Raw genomic sequence first — 22,485 nt, forward strand, 5'->3', positions numbered from 1 at the left:
TACAGAGGTCTGACCCAAGACTTTGTGGACTGGTGCCAGCTGAACTACCTCCAGATCAACGCCAGTAAAACCAAGGAACTGGTGGTAGACTTCCGCAGGCACAAGCATTCTCCACTGCAACCACTGAACATCCAAGGTATGGACATTGAGGCTGTGGACAGCTACAGGTACCTTGGTGTTCATCTGAACAATAGACTGGACTGGACTCATAACTCAGACGCCCTCTACAGGAAAGGGCAGAGCAGGCTGTACCTGCTGCGGAGACTCAGGTCGTTTGGGGTGGAGGGCCCACTCCTGAAGAAATTCTATGACTCTGTTGTGGCTTCTGCTATCTTTTATGGTGTGGTCTGCTGGGGCGGCAGCATCTCTGCTGGGGACAGGAAGAGACTGAACAGGGTGATCCGAAGGGCCAGCTCTGTTCTAGGATGCCCTCTGGACCCAGTGGAGGTGGTGAGTGACAGGAGAACGGCGGCTAAGCTGTCATCCCTGATGGACAACATCTCCCACCCCATGCAGCAGACTGTGACAGCACTGAGCAGCTCCTTCAGTGGGAGACTGCGGCACCCACGGTGTGGGACGGAGAGATTTCGCAGGTCTTTCCTCCCCACTGCTGTCAGACTCCATAATAAAGACTTTAACTGATCAAGCACACACATCCATACATATGCAATAATACTAAGTGCAATAATCCTTTCTGTCATCGTTGTATTTTTACTCAGTTGTATATAGTATATTTGTATTTGTATTCTATTTTTATCTTATTGTATATTTATTTTATTTTATTCTACTGTATATAGTATTTTATTTTATTCTATTCTGCACAGTTGTGTACTGTATTTATTCTTATTGTATTCTAATTTTTGCCTCATAACTTTTGCACTGTCCACTTCCTGCTGTGACAAAACAAATTTCCCACGTGTGGGACTAATAAAGGTTATCTTATCTTATCTTATCTTAAATTCCAGCTCGATGTCTTTGTTCTTGGACTGCTATCGCTGCTTTGTACGATTCCGTTATTTAAACTTCAAAGAAAATTTGAATTGCTATTGAATTCAGTGACTACAAAGATGATGACAGAGTATAACTTAGTGGGGTTATGACAGTTTAAAAAAGAAAACACCTTTTAAGGCAAATATCAGTATTTTTTAAGCTATTTTTATCAAAACTGGCCAGTGTTTCTGTATGTTCAGCTTTCATGTACGAAATTAAAGTTTTTTATTAGAGATTGCTTTAGCAGAGCTGCCCAAAAGATTGCTTGGTTGCATTTTGAGACTGTTGCTAAGATATTCTTGTTAACTTTTTAAAATTACACTTTTTATCTCCATTCTCTTTCTGAAATAACCCCCCTTTTTTCAGCTTCTGCCTCTTTACAGCCACTCTCTCTTTAAGGTAACGTTCCTCTGATTGGCTGCCCTTCACAAACAGGCCCAAACAATGATCTTTAACAATGACCATGTTAAAGAAAACCCTCTCTGCTTGACATCACACAGATCTACGATTAGAAAAAAATTACTGAAATTGAGTGTTTAGAGCAGTGAAGCCTAAGCCTTTGACTTTCTTTTGCATAAACATACCTTGCTATTTGAAACTTCTGCCCAAATGCTGTTTACTGTCACCAGAGTTGAAAACATATGTACCTGAATTTAACAGTAAATCTGTTACAGTGCACCAGATAACCTTCAGTTAAGGTTGTATGATTACAGGCCACGTTGCAAGAGCACAATGAAAACTTGCAAAGATAAGAGCTATGCAGTGAGCAGAGTGATCTAATCACATGCACACTAAGCACAAATAGACTCACGGTAAGCACAGAAAAAGCCTTTGTAATCATGGAAAATGGTGGAAGAGACACATAATTAACTAGAACTTTCTAATTTATTAAATAAAAGAAGCAGAAACTGCAATAATCTTTATGGGATGTGTGAAGCAGTGTTAACAGCATGTCAGGAGCTACATGAGTATTTGTATGTTAGGTGTGCGGTGTTGTGTGGTGCAAAAACTAAAATAACCAAGCCACAGCCAACTAAACAAATAGCACAACGCTGGGTGAATGGAGAGAGAGCATACACGCTCCTGGGAGACTGTCCAGGTGTTTCCAATTGCTATGATTAACTATGCTTCTAGAAACCTGCAAGGCAGCACAGAGGGACAAACAGGCGGAAACAGACAGCAGACCTGGCCAGGGCAGAAGACCCTTCACACCACCAAGAGACTCTATTGGGTACCTTAATCAGATAGTTTAAGATTACCACAAAGAAATGTGAAACTCTGAAGGGGAGGCTTAAAATGCCCTTAAATATTCTAAAAAAAAAAATATGACATTGAACCAAAAAAAACACACAACAAAATAACATTAAAGAGACTCAAAACGATCATATAATGATGGATAGCCACATTTAGACCCAAATGAACAAAACTAGTTACAAAAACCACACAAATACACTCACAGGGTTTAAAGACCCAAAGCAATCATAACTTCATGCAGTTAGCACTATATAAAAACCTCCATCATCCCAACATGTTAGAGACGTAAGAATGATGTATGAGCATCATCTGTGTTTCCTTCACAGTGTGGAAGTGAAACCATCTTCACTGACAGATAAATGAACGAATCAAGAGGCCAAGGAGGAATGAAATGGCATGAATGACAAGTGTGTATATCCAAATAATATTGTCACTCTGCTCAGTGCTTCTAGTGTGAAGATATTTTTTAATGTTTCTATTGGTTGTGATTAAGAAATAATACTCTGCAAATCTGAACAATCAAACAAACTAAAATCATAGTCAGTGTCTGTTAATGAGAGTGGAATAGCAGTTTTGAGTAACACAATCTTTACACATTAAGTGTGTAAAGACAAAATGTAAATTAAGGGAAACACAAATTCAAAACGGAGAACTTAAAAGACAAAAGCTGGTGAATACTTAGGTGTATTTCAACTTTCCTTTACAGTTTATGGCGAAGACAAATTTGGTTTTGTTGCAGAAACTCCTTTATGTAAATTCCTGAAGTTTTTTCCCCATATTTGCACAAACACTGCTCTGTTCCTACATGCGTTAAATAAGCATAACACAACATGCAAATGAGACTGGGCTTCCTTTATTTGCAGTGTGCACCTGCTTCCAGTCACAGAAATGAAGCAATCTGACTGAGAGGGAGCGCAAACAAATATATTCGGCAAAATGCTGGAGTGCTCCCGTGAAATGTCAAATTTTGTACAAAACACATTTATGAGTGTGTCAATCAGTAACCAGAGATAAAAGGTTTAGGATTGCAGGAGAAGGAAGCCTATCAATCAAACAGTGTCAAAGCATAGACCGACAGCAGATAAAATCCCTGCCGGGATCCAGCAGGTATGCCATATCTGACCTCATTGTGCCCTGCAGTATACCCGAGGAAGAATGGAGTACACTCCATCAAATCCAACACAACATGAACTAGAAGACAGCAGTGATAAATAGTTTATGATGCAGAGACGAGAGTCAGCTGTGCCTCCTGTCAAGTGTCACTTGGTGATCCTGAGAGCTTCAGTACAGACTACTCCCTATTAAAGGAAGAGGTGTGATGTCCACACCTGTCTTTGGTGCAGAGGAAACTGGGTGTCATGAGAAAAAAAAAGTTCTTTATGGAGTGTAAAATTTTGAAGCAACAACAGCAACAAAAACATCCCAGATGTTTGCACTACATCCAGCTGGGAGTACTCACTACTACTCTTGTTTACTTAAAACAAGCCACATTTGCTCAGATATGTAAATTGGTGTCATGCCTCTATATCTATGCTCGTAATCTTAGCCCATTAAGGGCTACGCTGTTTTGTTTTAAATTTCCATCTTTTAAAAAGCATCGACGATTCTATCAGCGACAGCTGCAAAACTGTGGGGTCAGGCTAAACATGTATAAATAAAGCATCACATAAACAGATGCATGCATGTCATCCACCTGCATATTAAAGCCTTGAACTTATTAAAAAAATTATTATTCTTTTGACTGGATGTGGCCATATATGTACCAGGGGTTATCAGCTAAGTGCAAGTTTTCTAGCTTGGAATTCAGAATTTAATGTTATATTAAACAGGAAGCAAAGTTTGGCTGTGATGGCAAAAAAACCTGTTCAGCTCACAGCTTCAAGACGACACCTCGCTAACCAGTCTCACTTAAAGCTGTTGTTTATTTACAGTCTATGCCCACAGCTTGAGTGATGGCAAACTGTGTGTCATGCCAGTAGTAGTCACTAATGTAAACAGCAGGCCTAATAACTTAGTCTGATATGTAATAAAAACATCTCATAATTGTGTCTAATGCATCAGTAAGCCAAAAAGTGGCAATTTTTTATTTAGTGTTACATTATCACAGTTTAGAATAGAGAAACTAGCAACAACTAATTGAGCCTGTTTAACTTTTCATAATGAGAATAAATGCAGTTGAAACACTTCATGTTGAATACAAAACTATTTAAAACATTTTAAATATTATTATTTGACTGACACATACAGTATTTGGTACACTCAGTTTGTTACTTTATGTCAAAATTCATATGGAATATTAGGCATAAGCATTTTAAACCTGCAGTTCTTTTGGTTTATGTTTGCATTTCAAAGGACATCTTGTCTGTTTACACACCTTTGATCCAGTGCTCTCAGTATGCAGATTATTTTCTCAGCTCACGTGAAGCAAACTGCACAGAACTGGCCATAAAAGTACTAAAAACCAAAAACAGAGTAATTTTGGTTATTTCATACTACGACATGGGCCACATGAGAGTTTCGCGAGAAAGTCAGCATTTGGATCACAGACTGTCTTCACCTTATCTTTATAATCAGTTCTTTTAAAAAGAAAAAGCTGAATCAGCTATTAAAAGACCCCAGGGGAAAAAAAACCCCACTTGGCAAACAGTTCAGCTCTGTTTGTATTTCAAAGTGCACCACGTTGTTTCTGTGTGTACGTTCCCTAAAGAGGGCTAAAGTCAGTTGTAAGCCAACAAATAGAAAGACACAACAAAAAATGTTGGAGAAATCTGGTAGTTGCTAACAGACTGATGAACAGTTCTTCATAGGACTGTTGGAGATTCCAGAGTTGTTGTTGTTTTTGTTTTTTTACTTCAGACTATCAGTGTTAAACCAATAAGACTGTATTGCTCACTCTGACTTTTCTCTGTAAGACCTGACTTAAACATGGCTTTAATAAAGTTTCACAAATAAATACATCCAAAAAGTAATGTACTAAAATGGTATTTATCAGTGAAATAATAATTGTAAATAGAACCAAGATAAATGATTTTTGCTGTTGTCATTCGCCTCTTTTATTTGCTGTCATTTCATTTCAGCTCAGTGTGAGAGTCTTTACTGGTTAGAAAAGGAGCTGAGGAGACGCAGGTAAAGCAATGATGACCACCAAAGAAAATATTTTCATCTGAGCTGGGGAGTCTTGTCAACTCAATTCAAATTATTTTGTGGCACAAACAGAGAAAACATTGTTTATAAAATGGTAACACTTTGCTGTTACCCATGATAGCTCTCCAGTTAGCATCCAGTGCACAGATGCATCCTGATATAAACAATAGACTGGCCCCTTAGATCCATGTGTCTTTGATTCACTTTTGGACCCATATCTGATCTAAATTCAGAATCAGAGCATTCCTAAGTATGGAGAAAATGTTCCTGACAGTCTTATTACAAAAAAATCCTTGTAGAATAAGTAAGAACGCCTTGTTATGCAGGGGAACAAGACATTATCAAAACCCACAAAGGATAGACTGATCCATCCATCCATCCATCCATCCATCCATCCATCCATCCATCCATCCATCCATCCATCCATCCATCCATCCATCCATCTTCTTCACTTTATCCGGGGGCGGGTTGCAGGGGCAGCAGCCCAAGCAGAGAAGCCCAGACCTCCCTCTTCCCGGCCACCTTCTCCAGCTTGTCCGGGGGAACACCAAGGTTTTCCCAGGCCAGCCGAGTGATACAATATCTCCAGCGTGTCCTGAATCTGCCCCGGGACCTCCTCCCAGTGGGACATGCCTGGAACACCTCACCCAGGAGGCATCCAGGAGGCATCCTTGTCAGATCAACTGGTAAATCGAGAGCTTCGCTTTTACACTCAGCTCTCTTGCTCACCTGTTCACCATGACGGACCGGTACAGCCTCCACTGTGATCAGTCTATCTGTGTCAAAAATATGGCCCAGGGGCCACAGCTGGCCTTCCAAATGATTTATTTAAGAATACTTGCAACTTCACATTTTCACAAGTTCACATTTTTCTAGATCTTGACAAATTCTTTGGATCAGCAAAAGCAAAATGTAATAATTATTTAGTAATGTACATGAAATGAGACGTACTGTTTTTTAAGGGCTGTTCATCATTTTGTAACTGCATGGTTACTTTTACTTCTTTACGCAAAAAAAGGTAATTTTACCATCAGTTTAATGGTCTGGCCCACTTGAGATGAGTATGACACCCCAGAGCCAGTCATCTTTATTTATTCAACATACATTTTTATACACCATCTTGAAGCTTTTTTGACTATGAATTGTCTAGTTTTTGTGCGTGTGTTTTTAAACATTAAATGTTAAAGACCGAAGCCACTTTGGTCCTTTCTCCAAGCTATTTGCACTTTTAGCTTCATACAGGAAGTATTTTCTGCCATAATTAAAATGGTGTCATTGGTGCACAGGAATCGTGCACCAATCAGGAATTTATTAAGGATATATAAGCTAAACACTTTAAATCCAAACAAGTATTGATAAAACGTGTTTAGACAGACTGTTTTCATGACCAACCAATCCTTAGCTGAGAGCTCTCATTACACACGTACACTGCAGTGCGCGCGCACACACACACACACACACACACACACACACACACGCACACACACACACACACACACACACACACACACACACACACACACACACACACGGCCAGAACAACAGCTGGATCGTGTATCCTCACTCCGGCTGAGTGAGGAGATCAACATGTTAAAAAAAACATCTGAACCTGAACTGTTGGGTCCTCGTTTCTTACCAGCACTTTAATCAGATTAATTGTAATGTAATGAGTTACAGTTTTGTGCAACAACATGTAGTTTTGAGTGCAGGCTGCATGCAGCCCGTGTAAATACTACTTACATAAATTTTTCGTCGTGCAACTACAGATGTTTTAAAGATTGAATGCTGTAAATCATGCCAACAGGAGGGACATTTTCTGAGATAAAAATGGGATTATAAATTATAGAAATTAAGATGTGGGTCTATTTATTGCAATCCAATCCAGCTTTTTCTTAAATCTTTAAGGGGCTTCTCCGTGCAGCGTTCTAATTCCCCACTGGAAAACAAACATACACATTTCAACATGAAGAAAGTCGGCAGGGATACGGGGATACAACAGGCTGAACACGTGAAATCATTTCCCCTCAGCAAAGGGAACCAGATCAGATTTCACCCTGTTTAGACAGAAGTGGAAGGTAGAAGTATTGTTCCTGTGCAAATAAAACTAGATTGATTATGAGACCATTTTAAGTTTAGGAACACAAACAAAGCCGAGTAAAATGTCACTGATCAAAGGTTCAAATGCGCACATCTCGAACACACACAAACACACACTTCACCCTTTTGTGATCTGGTTGGCTGTGACATGTGAAACCGAGGGGCCCAAAGGACACTCCCACAGACAGGCTAGCAGGTAGGCGTAGGGAGCAGCGGATCAGGCTGCAGTTCTCACGGCAGCAGTCAGGACGTCTAGCTGAGCGTTTGCTTGGAAAATATCTGCTGAGCATAATGACAGAACAGTGTGGGAACCAGCAGACGTCGCAGGAGGATGCCAGGAAATGTAGCAGAGGAGCTGCAAAGCATGAAGAAAGGGATTCTCAGTGAGTCTGTGGCTGTAAAAACAAAAACATCTCTAGAGTACAAAAGGCAGTGTCACACAGATATTTGTGTTAGCTGTTTTGGTTGCATTAGTAAAAGTTATAGCAGTACTCATGTCTTTTTGAATAGCAGAACAATCACTCAGATTATTGACTGATTAACTGACAGATCTTCTTGGCTTGTCAGCTTTTGGAATTGCATGAATTAAAATGATTCAGTCGTGAATTTACCACATGGTGAATATGGAGTCTTTAGGTCCCCAGGAGACTTAGATATTCATCACACAACCTTCACTGCAAAGAAAGAAAATGCATAATGAGGGATGCACATTTTATGAAGGTTGACTTTTATTCATAATTAGCTGTCTGGATTCTTTATGTTTACTTACCAAACTGTTGGATTCGTGATTGACTGGCACCATGGTGGGTTTCTTGACTTGTAAAAATTCTGCTTTATCTATTAATCGCTTGGAAATTTTCACCTTGAGCGATATCTAAGGTGTTATCTATTGTTTTGCAATGTCACAACAGAAAGTTGGGAAACTTGGCTTTTGCATTGCAGCTGGACAAGAAAGCAAGATGTGCTATTGCAGGATTTTCCTTACGTAAAACTCCAGAGAGTTACAAAACAAAACAAAATACCAAACAAAAAAAATCTTTGCATGTTGTGTTGATTCCCACTTTTCTTGGACAGTATGATTTTGGGTTTCATTTCACTTTTCCCTTTCGTGTGTAGTTCAGATACAGAAGCTGTGGCAGAGGAGCAGCAAAGATTGAGCAGGATGTGCAGTGAACCACTGCAGGCTGCTGATCAGGAGCAGCCGGAGCTAACAGGGAGGAGAAAGCCAGTGTTAGTCAGGTAAGTTACAAACGTTTTTCTCTGGTTTTTATCCATAAATATCTTTGTATTGTTTAGATTGTTGCATATGAAATTCAGACGTCATGCTAGGTCCAAATATGCCCAGTTAAGAATATAGGTTTACCTTGAAATTTTAGCTTGCCCTTTGGTCACCAGACGTTCAAAGTCTGTAAGGTTCAAACAACCACAGTACAAATAGTTACCCACTTCCAAGGTTGAGTTAAATAACCTTGTGACAAGCCATAATACGACTAAAGGTACATTATGGTATAATATTTGCTCCTTTTGGTCTTATTCGTTAACTGGGATTCACCAGAAAACAACACATTTTCCATTCTTGACCTCTGCAATGCTGTTATATCTCAGTCCACTCCTTGTTCTCTCCTGAGAAGCAATTCCAAGACACTTTCTATCCTCTGAATGTAAACGGGACTTTTGCTGATTAGAGTAAATTCTATATCTTGTGTGATGTTTTCTTTAAAGCTTTTCTTTTCTTTTCTTTTCTTTTCTTTTCTTTTCTTTTCTTTTCTTTTCTTTTCTTTTCTTTTCCTTTCCTTTGGACAAACACTGATGTATCGTAATCCTTGTGGTGTGTTAACTTTGTGTGTTACAATCCAGCTGATCAAGTAAATAGTAGATTTCTCACTCTGGATCGGGAGGAACTTGCTGCCCCATTCGGGGAGTTTAATTATTCTGGCTCTTATACAAGAGTGATGGGACAGCAGAGCGTCAGATGCTGAATGTTGCTCCATATACAGCAATGCAGGCGTTGTACCAGATCATTGTGGTGATGAGTCAGTTAAGTGTGAAAATTAAGGTTTTGCCTTACCAATCATTTCATGTTACAACTTTCACGTATGATCATGACTTCTGGGTAATGACTGAATAAATGATACGACTGAAATAAGTTGGTGTGGCGGTGGACCCAGAACGATAATCTAATCTGTCCTGAGAGCTTCTCGGGATCCCACAGGAGGAAGTGGAAAATGTTGCTGGAGACGAGACCACCTGCTGCAACCACAACAAGAAAATGCACTGATGGATTGATGAATGATCAGTTTTCCACAAAGTGTTGTTTGACTTCATGCTCAGCACCCACAGAAACCTTTAATCTCACCATGATCTGACTCTCAGAAGGTTCCTCATTGTTCAGAATAATAATCTGACCTTTGACTCTTTCCCACTATCTTAGGCAGCAATCTTCCCTAACCTCAAAATGTGTAACAGTGGAACAATGACTGCAGGTTGTTTTGAACATTTGAACAAATTGACTTCTGAATTGTGGTTTTTTTAAAGCATAAATTCAAAGAAAATCCAATTTTTTGAACGAAGGAGTCATATGATGGTGCTAATATGCTTCAGCTTTAATTATAATGCTGTCCTAAAAAAGAGCATAATCTTAATCATTTCAACTTCAGATTTTGATTAGAACATTTTTTTCTCCAGCCTCGAATTATTTGAATATTTCCTGGTTTTCATAAAAGTATGATGTCAGGAATCGACAGCAGGCTGCTATTGTTCTTAAATACACTAAAATTAGTTTACCAAAGGTTGCTGACTTCTGTTTATCTTCTGTCTTATTGGCTATGTAATATGTTAAATCCTCTCTCTGAAATTTCTCTCTGTCCTCAGGTCAAAGACCTTCGACCATTCTCTCCTGACTCAGGTGCAGACAGACCCAGACTCCAAGATCGAGAGGAAGAAGTCTCACTACAGCCAGGTGAGAGGTCATTAAGTAAACTCTGATACATATTTTATTACACCTATAAATGTTACATGCAGGCCATTCTCGGTCACTTGGTTTCCAAATGAGTAATATCAGATAAAATTTCTGCTGACTCGCTTTTTTCCAAGCAACCTTATTATCTTAGAAATGTATCAGGTTATAAACAGTTTGTGGGTCAGGCCTCCTTCTGGTTGGTCCTTCCTTTACTTCATGACGCCAACATTAACACATCCAGTGTTCTGACATGGCACCACAAACCAATGTGAGGAACGAAAGTTCAAATAACATCACTAAATTGCTGCTTTAAATTTTGTTCACAAAGACAATGGGTAATAATAATAATAATAATAATAATAATAATAATAATAATAATAATAATATCTGGTACTTTTTAGGCATTTGAAAGTCAATTAAGAATTCAAAAATTATTTTTCTAATCAGTTTTCACAAAGAGGTTTTTGTACACTTTCAAATGAAAGAATTTAAAACTTTAAAATAACTTTTTCTAATAACTTGTTAGTAAATAGATTAATTGGCTAATGACTTGTTAGCTATAGCTTATTCAAAGCTATTTTCTTGATCAGCTGGATTGTAACTCACAAAGTTAACACACCACAAGGATTACGATACATCAGTGTTTGTCCAAAGGAAAGGAAAAGAAAAGAAAAGCTTTATAGTGTTTATAAAGTGGTTAATGATTCCACCAGTATTAAAGATACTTAGTCTAAATTTGTATATTTAAAAATGATTTTATATTTTAAGCTATGCTTTCATGTCCAGAATATCTGCATATTGCATTGAAGAGCTAGAACACGAATAAACATTCGTGTAATGCTACATGATGGTGCAGTGAGTCAATGTGGTCTTTATTTAACCATGCAAAACATTAAAAGCACATTGTTTTTCACAGCGCAAAAGGCAAAACGTCTTAAGGACACGAGTGTTAAAACAACAGCGTCACATGTCCAGGGGTAAAATATTGCTCCCTAGAGGTGAACGTTTTAGCTCGAGATTAATTACAAAAAATATCTTTATACTTTGTAAATGGTTGAAAATGCCTAAGCCAGTCGGTTTGGTTTAACTTAATACCACAGTTATTTGGTTAAGTTTTCCTGATTTGGTCTAAAAATGCATTTCTCTAAAATGTCCTTTGCAATTCTCTTGCAAAAATGTCATATAAATTCTAAACTGTAACTGGTATCCACATGATTTAAACACCATGATTGCCTGCGCACGCACAAGCTTATTTTGGTGTATGGGTGATGTTTCTATGATGGAGTGGAACTAGAGCTTTTTCTCTGTCTAACAACATATAGATATACACTGCTGCAAAACAACAATCCCATAAATAAATGCTCTGTAGTTCTCCTGAGAGTACCGTAAGTTTTACAAGCCACATTTATTTATTACTTTTCTCTGATAAGAATTCATCCAAATGTCAGCCTTAGCTTTAACTGATATATGTGTGTGTGTGTGTGTGCGCGTGCGTGCGTGCGTGCGTGCGTGCGTGCGTGCGTGTTGTATTTCAGCTTTCGAAGACCAACTGCCAGTACCATAAAATATTTAAGGAGATCAGCAAAGAAGAACAGCTCAGACAGAGTAAGTCTTTAATGATCACAGCTATCCACTCCACCTTAAATACTGAATGAAGGATTAGGTCATAGTTGAACATTTGATACCAGAGCCTCTTGTTAACCACCTGATAATAATAGAATCCCTATGATAGGACTACAGTGTAAATTCAAAGTCCAATAATAACTTTATCAAACTCTTTTGTTCAATACAAACACTGAACTGGTCTTTTCTTGTTTTTTTCCTCACAAACATCTAAAAATAATGTGTTTTTTTAATGTGCTTTATTTGTTTGCTAGGTTACACCTGTGCTCTTCAGAAAGACATCCTCTACCAAGGACGCATGTTTGTCTCCGACCACTGGATCTGCTTCCACTCCAAGGTGTTTGGAAAAGATACCAAGGTATGCATTGATGTCTGTTTTGTATCAGCTCACAGGAAAAGGCTGAGAATCTGAAAGAGATTTCAGGAGAATACACAGATGTTTTCAGTGGTGTTTCTTGGTTCCACGCGAGTGTCAGAGTCTTTGTTGTGTTGATGCTGTTTAAAGTGGCGAACACAGTGAGGTGCCAGCAGCAGCCGTTTGATTTGATGAGATATGTCGGTTTAAATTATTTAACAGTTACCTGGAGAAGTTTCACAGAAAACAGAACAATTTGCTGTCGTTCAGAAAGCAGCAAACAGTCACTTTTATCCGTTACACAACACTTGAGACCAAGAAGAACTCAGTGATGTAAAATAAGATTTTTAACCTCAATTTGATTTTTATCAACACAATTTAATTGAATAATAAGTGTGTCGTTGTTTTGGCAGCACAATCATGGAGCTTTGCTTTATGAATAGAGGACGTTTGAGCACTTTTGAGAGCCTTTGCTTTTTCACTTTTACTTCAGTTTTGCAGGAGTATTTTTTTTAAATATCTGGACTTCCACTTAAGTAAATAATGTCTATACTTTTGCCACATTTTGATCCAAGCAGTGCTTCTGCAATAAAAAAAAGACTTTTTCCTCCATGAAGGGACATGCTAAGTGGATATTGATATTGTGCGGGCATTGTAGCGCATTATTCTTTATTTTGTAAGCCAGCTGTGTTTACACACACGCAGCCTGCAGGTACAGTCTGCAGAGGGACTAATATTTTGCTGCATGCATGAACACATGCAGATGACACCTTGCTGCTGTGTGGTCACGACTGGATTGTTTTACATCTGTTACTGTATGGGAAACATCTGGAACTATCAATCTAGGCTGAGAATGTAATTGCAGTTAATGTGTATAGATGGTGATAATTAAAGCTGACGGAGGTCAGTGAACAGCTCTGTCACAGTGAAGCCGGCCTACAGGTGCGTGAATCTTTTTCTCTGGTTTCAAAGCTGGTATGAAGGATCGAACTGCTCTGTGTCCCAGGTCGCCATCCCAGTGGTGTCCATCAAAAACATCAAGAAGACCAAAACTGCCATCCTGTTGCCAAACGCTCTGGTGATCGCCACCACAAATGACAGGGTGAGAGAAATCTCGCTGCTTCTCACCACGATTTGATGAATTAAGAAAAAAAACACAGTATTTTTGCACATGTGGAAAAGTATCCAAAAGACATTTTTTCTATTTCTGGTGTTGCAGTACGTCTTTGTGTCCTTCTTGTCCAGAGACAACACCTACAAGTTTTTGATGTCGATCTGTCCTCATCTGGAGGTAGGAAAGGCTTTTTATTTAGATCCATACAGACGTGTTATGCTTCCTTGTTTTCTGTCATGTATGTACTGCTCGTGATCAACAGGTAGACATTGTGAGCCGAAAACTCTGGCTTTAAACTAAACACTCAGTTTCAGATAATTTTCTTTTTTACTCTTGCGCTTTCTTATGTTATTCATTTTAAATAAGTTTGAAGACTTGAGGATCATTTAAACACATGATGTTTGGTTATGTATTACATGAATATAAATAGGGGAAGAGTCCATGCAGCAGCCCCATTCCCTCCTCAGCTGAAAACAGCTTTAGAAGTCGGAGGTCACCGCTATCGCCTCGCTTTCCTCTGGTGGGTCAAACACAGCAAAAACACAAACAGCCGAATGCCATAAAGTTTCCTGATACAACGGATACTGTTTTCATCCTGCCTACATATAATAAAAGATATAAGAATAAGACAGCATCATGCTTTTGGGTCCATCCTCGCACTTGTCTCTCTGGTCTCTTTTCTGACAGAAAGATATTTTAACACATCAAACTTGAGGTGAAATAAAACCAATATCCTCGAGAGCTGGAGCTGTAACGTGGCAACTAAGCATTTCGACCTATGGGGACAGAAGCTGTTCAGAAAAAAAAGACTCCCTGCATGAGAGCCGGAGCCAGCTGGCAAATCATTTAGTAACATTTTGCATATGTTCCAACTGGATATTTGTTGCATGTTGTGTTTATGCATTCAACAAAGCTGTGTCCAAGAGAGAAGGCTGTCCTGTGAGACACTTCCTGATGTCAGTATCAATCGCCCCAGGTCCTTGTGGCTAAAGCTTTATGTATTTATTTATTTTTGGCCACTTTATCCCCAAACAGGATCTTTGAAATGTTACTTTTTCCCATTTTAATTCATTTTGTGTTTTCTCTGACCCCAAAAGTCTTTATCTCTAAAAGTGATGCTTTTAGAGTGCCTGTGCAATTTAATACAACTGCATAAACTCCACAAAGCAAATGGGTTTTAAATAATCATTTACTTTTAATGTTGAGGTTGTAGGTGAGTTATTGTAGTTTTATCATTTTAATTACTTTTGATTGATATGTTTTGTGTTTTTGCTTCAAGTTCAGTTTATTTTCAGTTAATTTCCCATGTGTGTTGGCTCCTTTCATTTTACTTATTATTGTTTGAACGTCTTGAATTACAGTTTAGTTTATATTAGTTTAGCTGTTGGATTTAGACTTTTTAAATATTATATTACATGGGATATTTGCCAAGGGATACATTTTGGAAGTTAAGATAAAAGATAAAATTAGCTGACACAGCGAAGCCGACGTCAAGTTTCTGCAGCAACATCTGCAACAAGAACATCAGCAACTGGATGTTAGATTTTATTTTAGTTTTTAACGTATAAAATATTGTTTCAGATAGTTTGAGGGTTTTTTAGAAGTCTTTTGCACAAATAATGAAAATTTACAACCTTCATAAAAGCAGAACTACAACAGAAATCAGTTGAATTAAATTGCAGCTTTCTAAAAGCATTAAGTTCTTATGTAACTAAAGTGAATTGTCATTTCCTATTTCCACCCTGGAATCTTGGGTTCAACCATTTTTTAAATGTTTATTATTATTATTCACTTTTGTTTTTGTTTGCTCCAATCAAAATATCATTTGTAGGAAAATGTGAAGTTTTTTTCAGTACAGATACGATCGATATGATAGATATGCTCATGTTTGGATGAGGGGGTGAAGCAGCTGCTAGTGCCTGCTAGTTATACTCTCTCTGTGTCTGTGAATTTCTGCAGAGTGAATTCAGCGACCTGGATGGAGCGATGAGACACAGGAGGCAGGAGATGGAGGAGAGCAGCAGCTCTGACTCTCAGGTTCCAGACTATGAGAAGATAGAAGGTACTGCATCGCTGTCCAACTGACCAATTAGAAGCAGTCGCATGCATCGTCGCATGCATCGTCGCATGCATCGTCGCATGCATCGTCGCATGCATCGTCGCATGCATCGTCGCATGCATCGTCGCATGCATCGTCTGTGGCTGTCAACGTTTTACTCACAAAACCTGAACCACTTTTGCACTTCAGTAGTAGAATCTGACCTGTGCTACTTAGTGCTGCTATAATTTTCCTTCTTTACTCTTTATTTTTTGTTGACGTTTAACCCCCCCCCCCCACACACACACACACACACACACACAGCTGTGATGAAGTTGAAAATGAGCAGCTTGTAGTGCAGGGTTTATTCAAACATACTTAGTGTGTCTTTCTCAAGAGGACTTAATCGGGATTACAAACCTGCCCCAAGTCATAACAGGCCCTGGGTTTCCAGTTTTGAATGCTTTGCTTGCCTTTTTGCTTCTATAGAGTTCACCGTTCCTCCATTCCTGGATATGCTGAAGCGCACAGACAGTGCATCATCTCCAGACCACCAGCACAAAGTGAAGAACCCACATCTGAACCAGCAGGGTCCAGACAACAAGCAGCACTCCAAGCACCACCGAGGTAGGATGAGTCTTTAATCAGGGTCGTGTTAGTTTAAACATCACTTTTATTTAAACCACTGGCACTGAACCTCTCATGGGACTATGAATTTATAATTTTATTATTTTAGTCCCTACATTTTATTTCTCTTTTTGGTCAAATTCATCATAGCATTGGCTCAAGTTTAGCTGACTCAGCTCCTTCTGTTTGGACTTATTTCTGTTGACATTGCTGCCTGCACTGTCCTGTACTGCTGCTCTCCCCACCTCTATTTTTACAGCCAAATATAAACTGCCGCTAACTTTGTAACAGTAAAATAAAAAATCGCTTTTAGAAGCGGTAAAATGAAAATATCCTCAGCTGTACTCAGGATTAAGGAGTCAGTCTGAGAACGCCACAATTCAACAACATTTAACTCTAAAAGCCATGAGAGGTGAGCTGAGGTGCAAAGAAGCACCGATTGTGATCTCATATGTGTCGTGTATGCAAACTGACCTGCGGGGATTTCCCAGAACACAAACTTGTCAAATATAAATAAATGTAGTCCTGAATGATCTATATTTATCACTGAAAAAAAAAATACTCTGTTTCTGTCAAATAATAATATTATCATGTACCAACAGTAAACTTGATTTTTTTATTTGTTATTAACAGCGTCTGTATTGGTCATAATTTTGCACATTTGCAGAGGAGATTTGGCAAAATGGGTTGCACGAAACATTAGTTTCTAAATAAAGAAATACGTCACCTGGATAAATATTTTTTCTAAATGCATTAGATATCTTCTACCCAGAATCCCTCACAGCTGCCCAAATTTCCTGCATATTTGCCATCCATCCATTCACTTCAACTTATCCTTTTCAGGGTCACGGGGAACGCTGGAGTTTATCCCATCTGTAGGGACAAGAGGCAGGGTACACCCTGGACAGGTCGCCAGTCTGTCGCAGGGCTAACACATAGACAGAGACAACCATTCGCACTCACATTCATACCTATGGGCAATTTAGAGTTTCCAAAAAACCTATCCCACTAATGGCATGTTTTTGGACTGTGGGAGGAAGCTGGAGGACCCCGGGAGAACCCATGCAAACACAGGGAGAACATGCAAACTCCACACAGAAAGACCCTGGCCTGATGGTGGAATTGAACTCAGAACTTTCTTGCTGTGCGGCAATAGTGCTAACCATCGTGTCACCGTGCTGCTTCTTCCATATTAATGAAAAATACGCCCATATGATCCATTCTTCCATCTGCTCTCTCCTGCTTATCCAACCATAACTCTTTAGCTCCACTTCTTTTCTTGCTTATATTTATAATGACTCCTTTTCATATTGATTTCTATGAGTTGATGAAGCAGTCTATTCCAACCTTTTTAATGCAGCGCTGCTCTCACACGCGTAGGGCATTTTACTTTGTGTCTTTTTGTCGTAAACAAAGACATATTTGTTTGATTTTTCTTCAGGCTCGGATGTGGTGATTGACAGCAGGTGTCTGAAGCCAGTTTCTCTCAACACTCTGCTGATGGTCTACATGTTCCTGTAAGTTTGCTGCCTTTGATTCATTCATGTCTTCAGTAAAGGATTTTTCTGTCACTCGTCCTAATTGGAAATTAAGCTGATCACTTATATGATCTGCGGATTTATTCCATCCATTCATTGGATGCACATTAATTTCAGTTTATCATTACATTTTCATTTGTAGCGCATTTTAGCCTCAATTTGCTCATCTTCTCTTTTACATGTGTTTTTCCTCAGAGTGTGCACCCTGGTCTTGTCTTCATGTTACCTGGCGTTTAAGATCATCTCACTGGAGCAGAGACTGACAACGCTCGGCGCTGTGGCCGAGTTCACACACCCGGAGTGAGTCGTCGAACTGTCTGAGACTCTGACAAGCTCTAGAAAACTTAGCTAAAGAAGGTTGAAAAAGTGAGAAATTAGACATGGAAATGATAACCAGATGAAAGAGAAACAAAAACTGCAAAAGCATCACGATGAATTTTATTCACATCCTCACAAAACAAATTTAAAAATAGCCCAAATAATGAAACTAATGATCCAAACTAAACAGGTAACAGTGGATTCACAGACATGAAATGGTTTCCTTATTTCGTCTCAAGGACTATGGTACAATAATCTACAAGATTTACTTTTCTCTGATTTATTCATATTAGATTTTTGCTGATACATCTGACCCTTGTGAAGATTTTAAATCATTTTCATGGTGATTATTTTTGTGTTTTATTACCAGAAACAATTTTCTGAGTGGGTCCGCTGACGTAGGCACAAATCTTTTATCTGAACTGCTAACCATCAACCTGATGAAGCTGGAGAAGGTTGGTCTGTCTTTGTTTTTTCAGATCAAGTGTTGATAGATACAGCCCTCTGGATATGCTATAATCCCCATTGATAATTTAAAAAAATGTTCAAATCTGAGCAGTTAGAGGTCTGAACCCTGAGTTACTCACTTTGGGATTACACAGATCTCATTATTTGACGTTTGGGCCATGACTACAAGTGTATGCACTTCAAAAAAACTAAGGAAAAGCATAACAGGTCACCTTTAAAAATTGCGTGAATGTGTTATCAGGAGTTTCTTTCATGAGCCTCTGAAAGCACACAGCAGGAAGGCTTCAGCAGTTTCCAAAGAGCAAAGTGTAACTGGATGCCTGTTGCCATTGATCAAACATTTATAGTCAGTGATCAGTTTAGAGCATCATTTGTAAGAAGAGCTCCATCAGTCTACACTCCATTTATATTTCAGGCTGACATTCGTCTCCTTACAAACAAAAAGCAGCAGCTGACAGCCGCCTCAGTGTTTTAGACGGAGAATAAAGAAAATTTTCATCAGCAAAAAGGTGGTAAAGGCTCAGAGCTGTGTCAGACTGTAGAGTCCATCTTGATCCTGAGTGAAATGAAAACTGGAAATTGACTGGAAATATTTATTTCACATTAAACCTGCTACTGAAAGAGATGATTTGAATTTAAATTGCTAGGAAGGGAGAAACTATCCACAGCTGCCAAAAAGAGTTAGGCCTGTAAACATGTTTTAGAAATAAACATCAATCTTCATGTTTGGAAGAACTGCAGTTTTCTGCACTTCCATTGGCTTCGTGGAAATCTGCTAATTGCACTACTTTGTTAAATAAGCATTATTTAACTTCATCTTTTACTCAAATCAAGTGGTCATCAAAATTAGTGAAAACTCACGAATGTTGTCGTGATGGATACCTCCATCTTTTATATACAGTCTATGGTTTCCATGTGTCTGCAGTGGTCTACTTGATCTCTCTGCAGACTGACTGCACAGCAATTATGCCAGCTTCAGAATAATAAACGTGTCAATGATGTTGGTACTGTTCTCCACATCATCTGTGTTATAACAGATATTCATGTAGACATGACCCTAACTGCTGTTTCAACTGCTTCAAGTCTGAGTCTCTAGCTTTCAACAGGAACAAGGAAATGACCTTAACAACAAGATAAACAGGAGCAGGCTTCATTTTGAAATCTACACTTACTAACCAAGACAAACACTTGCAATATCATCAGATGCACTTATCTGCAGTCGAGTTTTCTGCCAATACAGTTTACAGTTAAGCAAAAGCAAACTTTGTTCTTTCAGGTGCAGAAGAACCTGCAAAGACTGCTGGAGGAAGCTGCCTGAAAGTACAGAAAACCAGTATAAGCACAGTGAAAGTCATATATATTATTTTTGTAAATATAGTGTAAATATGTATGTTTGTTATTAAAAAAAAATAACACTACTGGAATGTATTCTGCCCTATGAAGCCAAAATACAGTAACTACTGTATATATTTGGTCAAATATACCCAACGTCTGGGTTTATATTTGTTACTTACATACTTTTGTATTATTTCAAGACTTTTTGTGCTCCAAATGTGTAATTGAAAGTGAAGTCACAGCTAGCATTAACAGCAGCATTCTATGTTAGTTTTTTCAGAAACTCCCTGACATTGGTATCAAGTTCCTGTACTATTGTCTGTCTTTGTAGGGCAGCAACTATAATGATACACACAAAATAAATCCTTTTAAAAGAGAGAAACATTAATGCTAAAAATGGTCCCCTCTGGTGAAATTTGAACTGTTTTGCAGGGCTGCACATAAGTGGTCCGCAGGTGCGCATGCGCTTTCAAAATAAAAGACACGCACCAGATACGAGGTTGCAACGAGCGTTTGCGTACATAAGATTTTCTGGAGGACGACAGAAATTTGTTTAGGAATATGTCGAAGAAGCAAGCTCCTTTAAGCAATTACAGAAGGAGTCCGGACAAATGATGAAACAAATGATGAACACACAGAGATGTGGTGCAGAATATGCAGTGAAAATCCCAAAACAGAGTTTTTAGTCCGCTAGAGGAACCACTTTTCTTCTGTCTCTTCTTTTGCGGTTCGGACTCCTGACATTTCTTTGGAGGTGGAGAAACACCAAAGTAATTGCTTAAAGGAGCTTGCTTCTTCAACATCTTTAAGAGTTCTGAATAAATGTCTGTCCTCCTCCAGAAAATCTTATGTACGCAAACGCGCGTTGCAACTTCTTATCTGGTGCGCGTCTTTTATTTTGAAAGCGCATGCACACCTGCGGACCACTTATGTGCACCCCCACCCACCTATGGGTGTGCACCTTGGTGTTCAACTTGGTCATAGTTAAACCATCTTTAGCTGTTGTTGAGTAGTTGCTAAACCTGTGCCAGCCTCTGGCATTTCAAATGACCATTTGATGATTTAAAGGTGGAAACATTTCTGTTTACTGAACTTGTTTCAGTAAACTTGTTACAGTGATGTCTGAGCCAGCTCAACACTTCTGTCTAAATCTGATATTTTACCAAAAATAAAGCAAAAAAGTTTACATTCAAATAATGAATTCTGCTCAAAAATTAAAACACCAGAACGCAGGTGGTGGCCATAGCTGGAGGCCATGGCCAAATTCTCCTAGAAAAAGAAAAGGAAAGTAAAGGTGCTTTGCTGCTTTACAAGTATATGTTACCTCATTTTGCAGAGGATACACTGGACCAACCATTTTCAAAGGAACAGAGAGATAATCCCGTCACATGATACAAAGTGTTGCATACTATAATTTAACTGTTTTTGAAGCATTTCCATTTAATACCATTAGTTGCTAGCATTGCTACTTATGGCATTAAATATCATCACAGGCAAACTATGGACTTATGCTACTCACTGTTATGAAGTTTTGCCTCGTGTGAAGCACTTTATAATCACAGACTGTATATTTATTATGAACATTACTATGATGATGATGTCACCAATTGGTTTTGGACCACTTTATGAAGCCTTAGCTTTAGCATTTTTGTTTTTATTAGACAGAAGTGATCACATTAGAATGACATGGTAGAGTGCTAAGTTATCAGATGTAGGCACCTGCAATTAGGAACAAACAGCACAAACACAGAGGATAGGGCCAGTTCAGTGAACTGAATTAGTGAAGAACAAAGCCCAGCAGACAGACATCAGGTGCAACTTCCTGTGTCAGGACACCTGTAAAACACAGCACGCCACTGACACACTATCCACATGGATCAGTTGTAGCTGCTATCCAGGGAGAATGTGTTAAATGTCTATTTTTGCTTCAGAATTGGAAGACTGGAAAGTATGAGTCTACTGGAATTGACTCACTTTTAGAACTAGTTTCATCTGGCCACTTGAGCAACTGCAGCTACTGGAAAATTCAGTGTTTCTTAATTTTTCAGTCCTAGAATTTGCCGCTTGAGTGTAAAATAGATTCTTCCAAAAATAAAGGTAATTTGATATCTTTAAATGGTCAAAATGAAGTGAAATTTGTAATAATAATAATGGATTGCATTTATATAGCGCTTTTCAAGGCACCCAAAGCGCCTTACAATTCCACTATTCATTCACTCTCACATTCACACACTGGTGGAGGTAGCTACAGTTGTAGCCACAGCTGCCCTGGGGCAGACCGACAGAAGCGAGGCTGCCATATCGCGCCATCGGCCCCTCTGGCCATCACCAGTAGGTGAAGTGTCTTGCCCAAGGACACAACAACCGAGACTGTCCGAGCCGGGGCTCGAACCGGTAACCTTCCGGTTACAAGACAAACCGCCAACTCTTGAGCCACGATCGTAATGCAGACTGCATTTGTCCTTATTTGGTTGCTGCAAAATGCAACTTTTTGGGATTACCACTAATTTTATAAATAAATATCACTGTGTATTTCAAGATTCTTCCACAAGTGTCTCTGTAGCCCAAAGTTGTTCATTTTGGCGACAGGCGTGGAACTGTTTTCTCCCCAAGCAAGCCCAACTT

The 22,485-nt window shown here is 38.9% G+C and overlaps 1 protein-coding gene across 1 annotated transcript; it reads left to right on the forward strand.

Moving 5' to 3' along the window:
* The first annotated feature begins 7,683 nt into the window (after positions 1-7,683).
* gramd2b (GRAM domain containing 2B) lies at positions 7,684-21,057 on the forward strand. Its single transcript, XM_004555749.5, has 14 exons — positions 7,684-7,868; positions 8,602-8,724; positions 10,357-10,444; positions 11,980-12,049; positions 12,322-12,425; positions 13,429-13,524; positions 13,642-13,713; positions 13,967-14,056; positions 15,496-15,598; positions 16,064-16,201; positions 17,643-17,718; positions 17,935-18,039; positions 18,428-18,512; positions 19,802-21,057. Exons 1-14 carry the CDS (start codon positions 7,777-7,779, stop codon positions 19,841-19,843), a joined length of 1,284 nt encoding a protein of 427 aa, XP_004555806.2. The 5' UTR covers positions 7,684-7,776; the 3' UTR covers positions 19,844-21,057.
* Positions 21,058-22,485: the final 1,428 nt, after the last annotated feature.

Source organism: Maylandia zebra, linkage group LG12, assembly GCF_041146795.1.
Source record: "Maylandia zebra isolate NMK-2024a linkage group LG12, Mzebra_GT3a, whole genome shotgun sequence".
Taxonomy (NCBI): Eukaryota; Metazoa; Chordata; class Actinopteri; order Cichliformes; family Cichlidae; genus Maylandia; species Maylandia zebra.

Coding starts and splice junctions, on each gene's coding strand:
- gramd2b (XM_004555749.5), top strand. CDS start 7,777: ATGACAGAACAGTGTGGGAACCAGCAGACGTCGCAGGAGGATGCCAGG. Junction 13,714..13,966: donor CGATCTGTCCTCATCTGGAG/GTAGGAAAGGCT, acceptor GAATATAAATAG/GGGAAGAGTCCATGCAGCAG. Junction 17,719..17,934: donor CTGATGGTCTACATGTTCCT/GTAAGTTTGCTG, acceptor GTTTTTCCTCAG/AGTGTGCACCCTGGTCTTGT.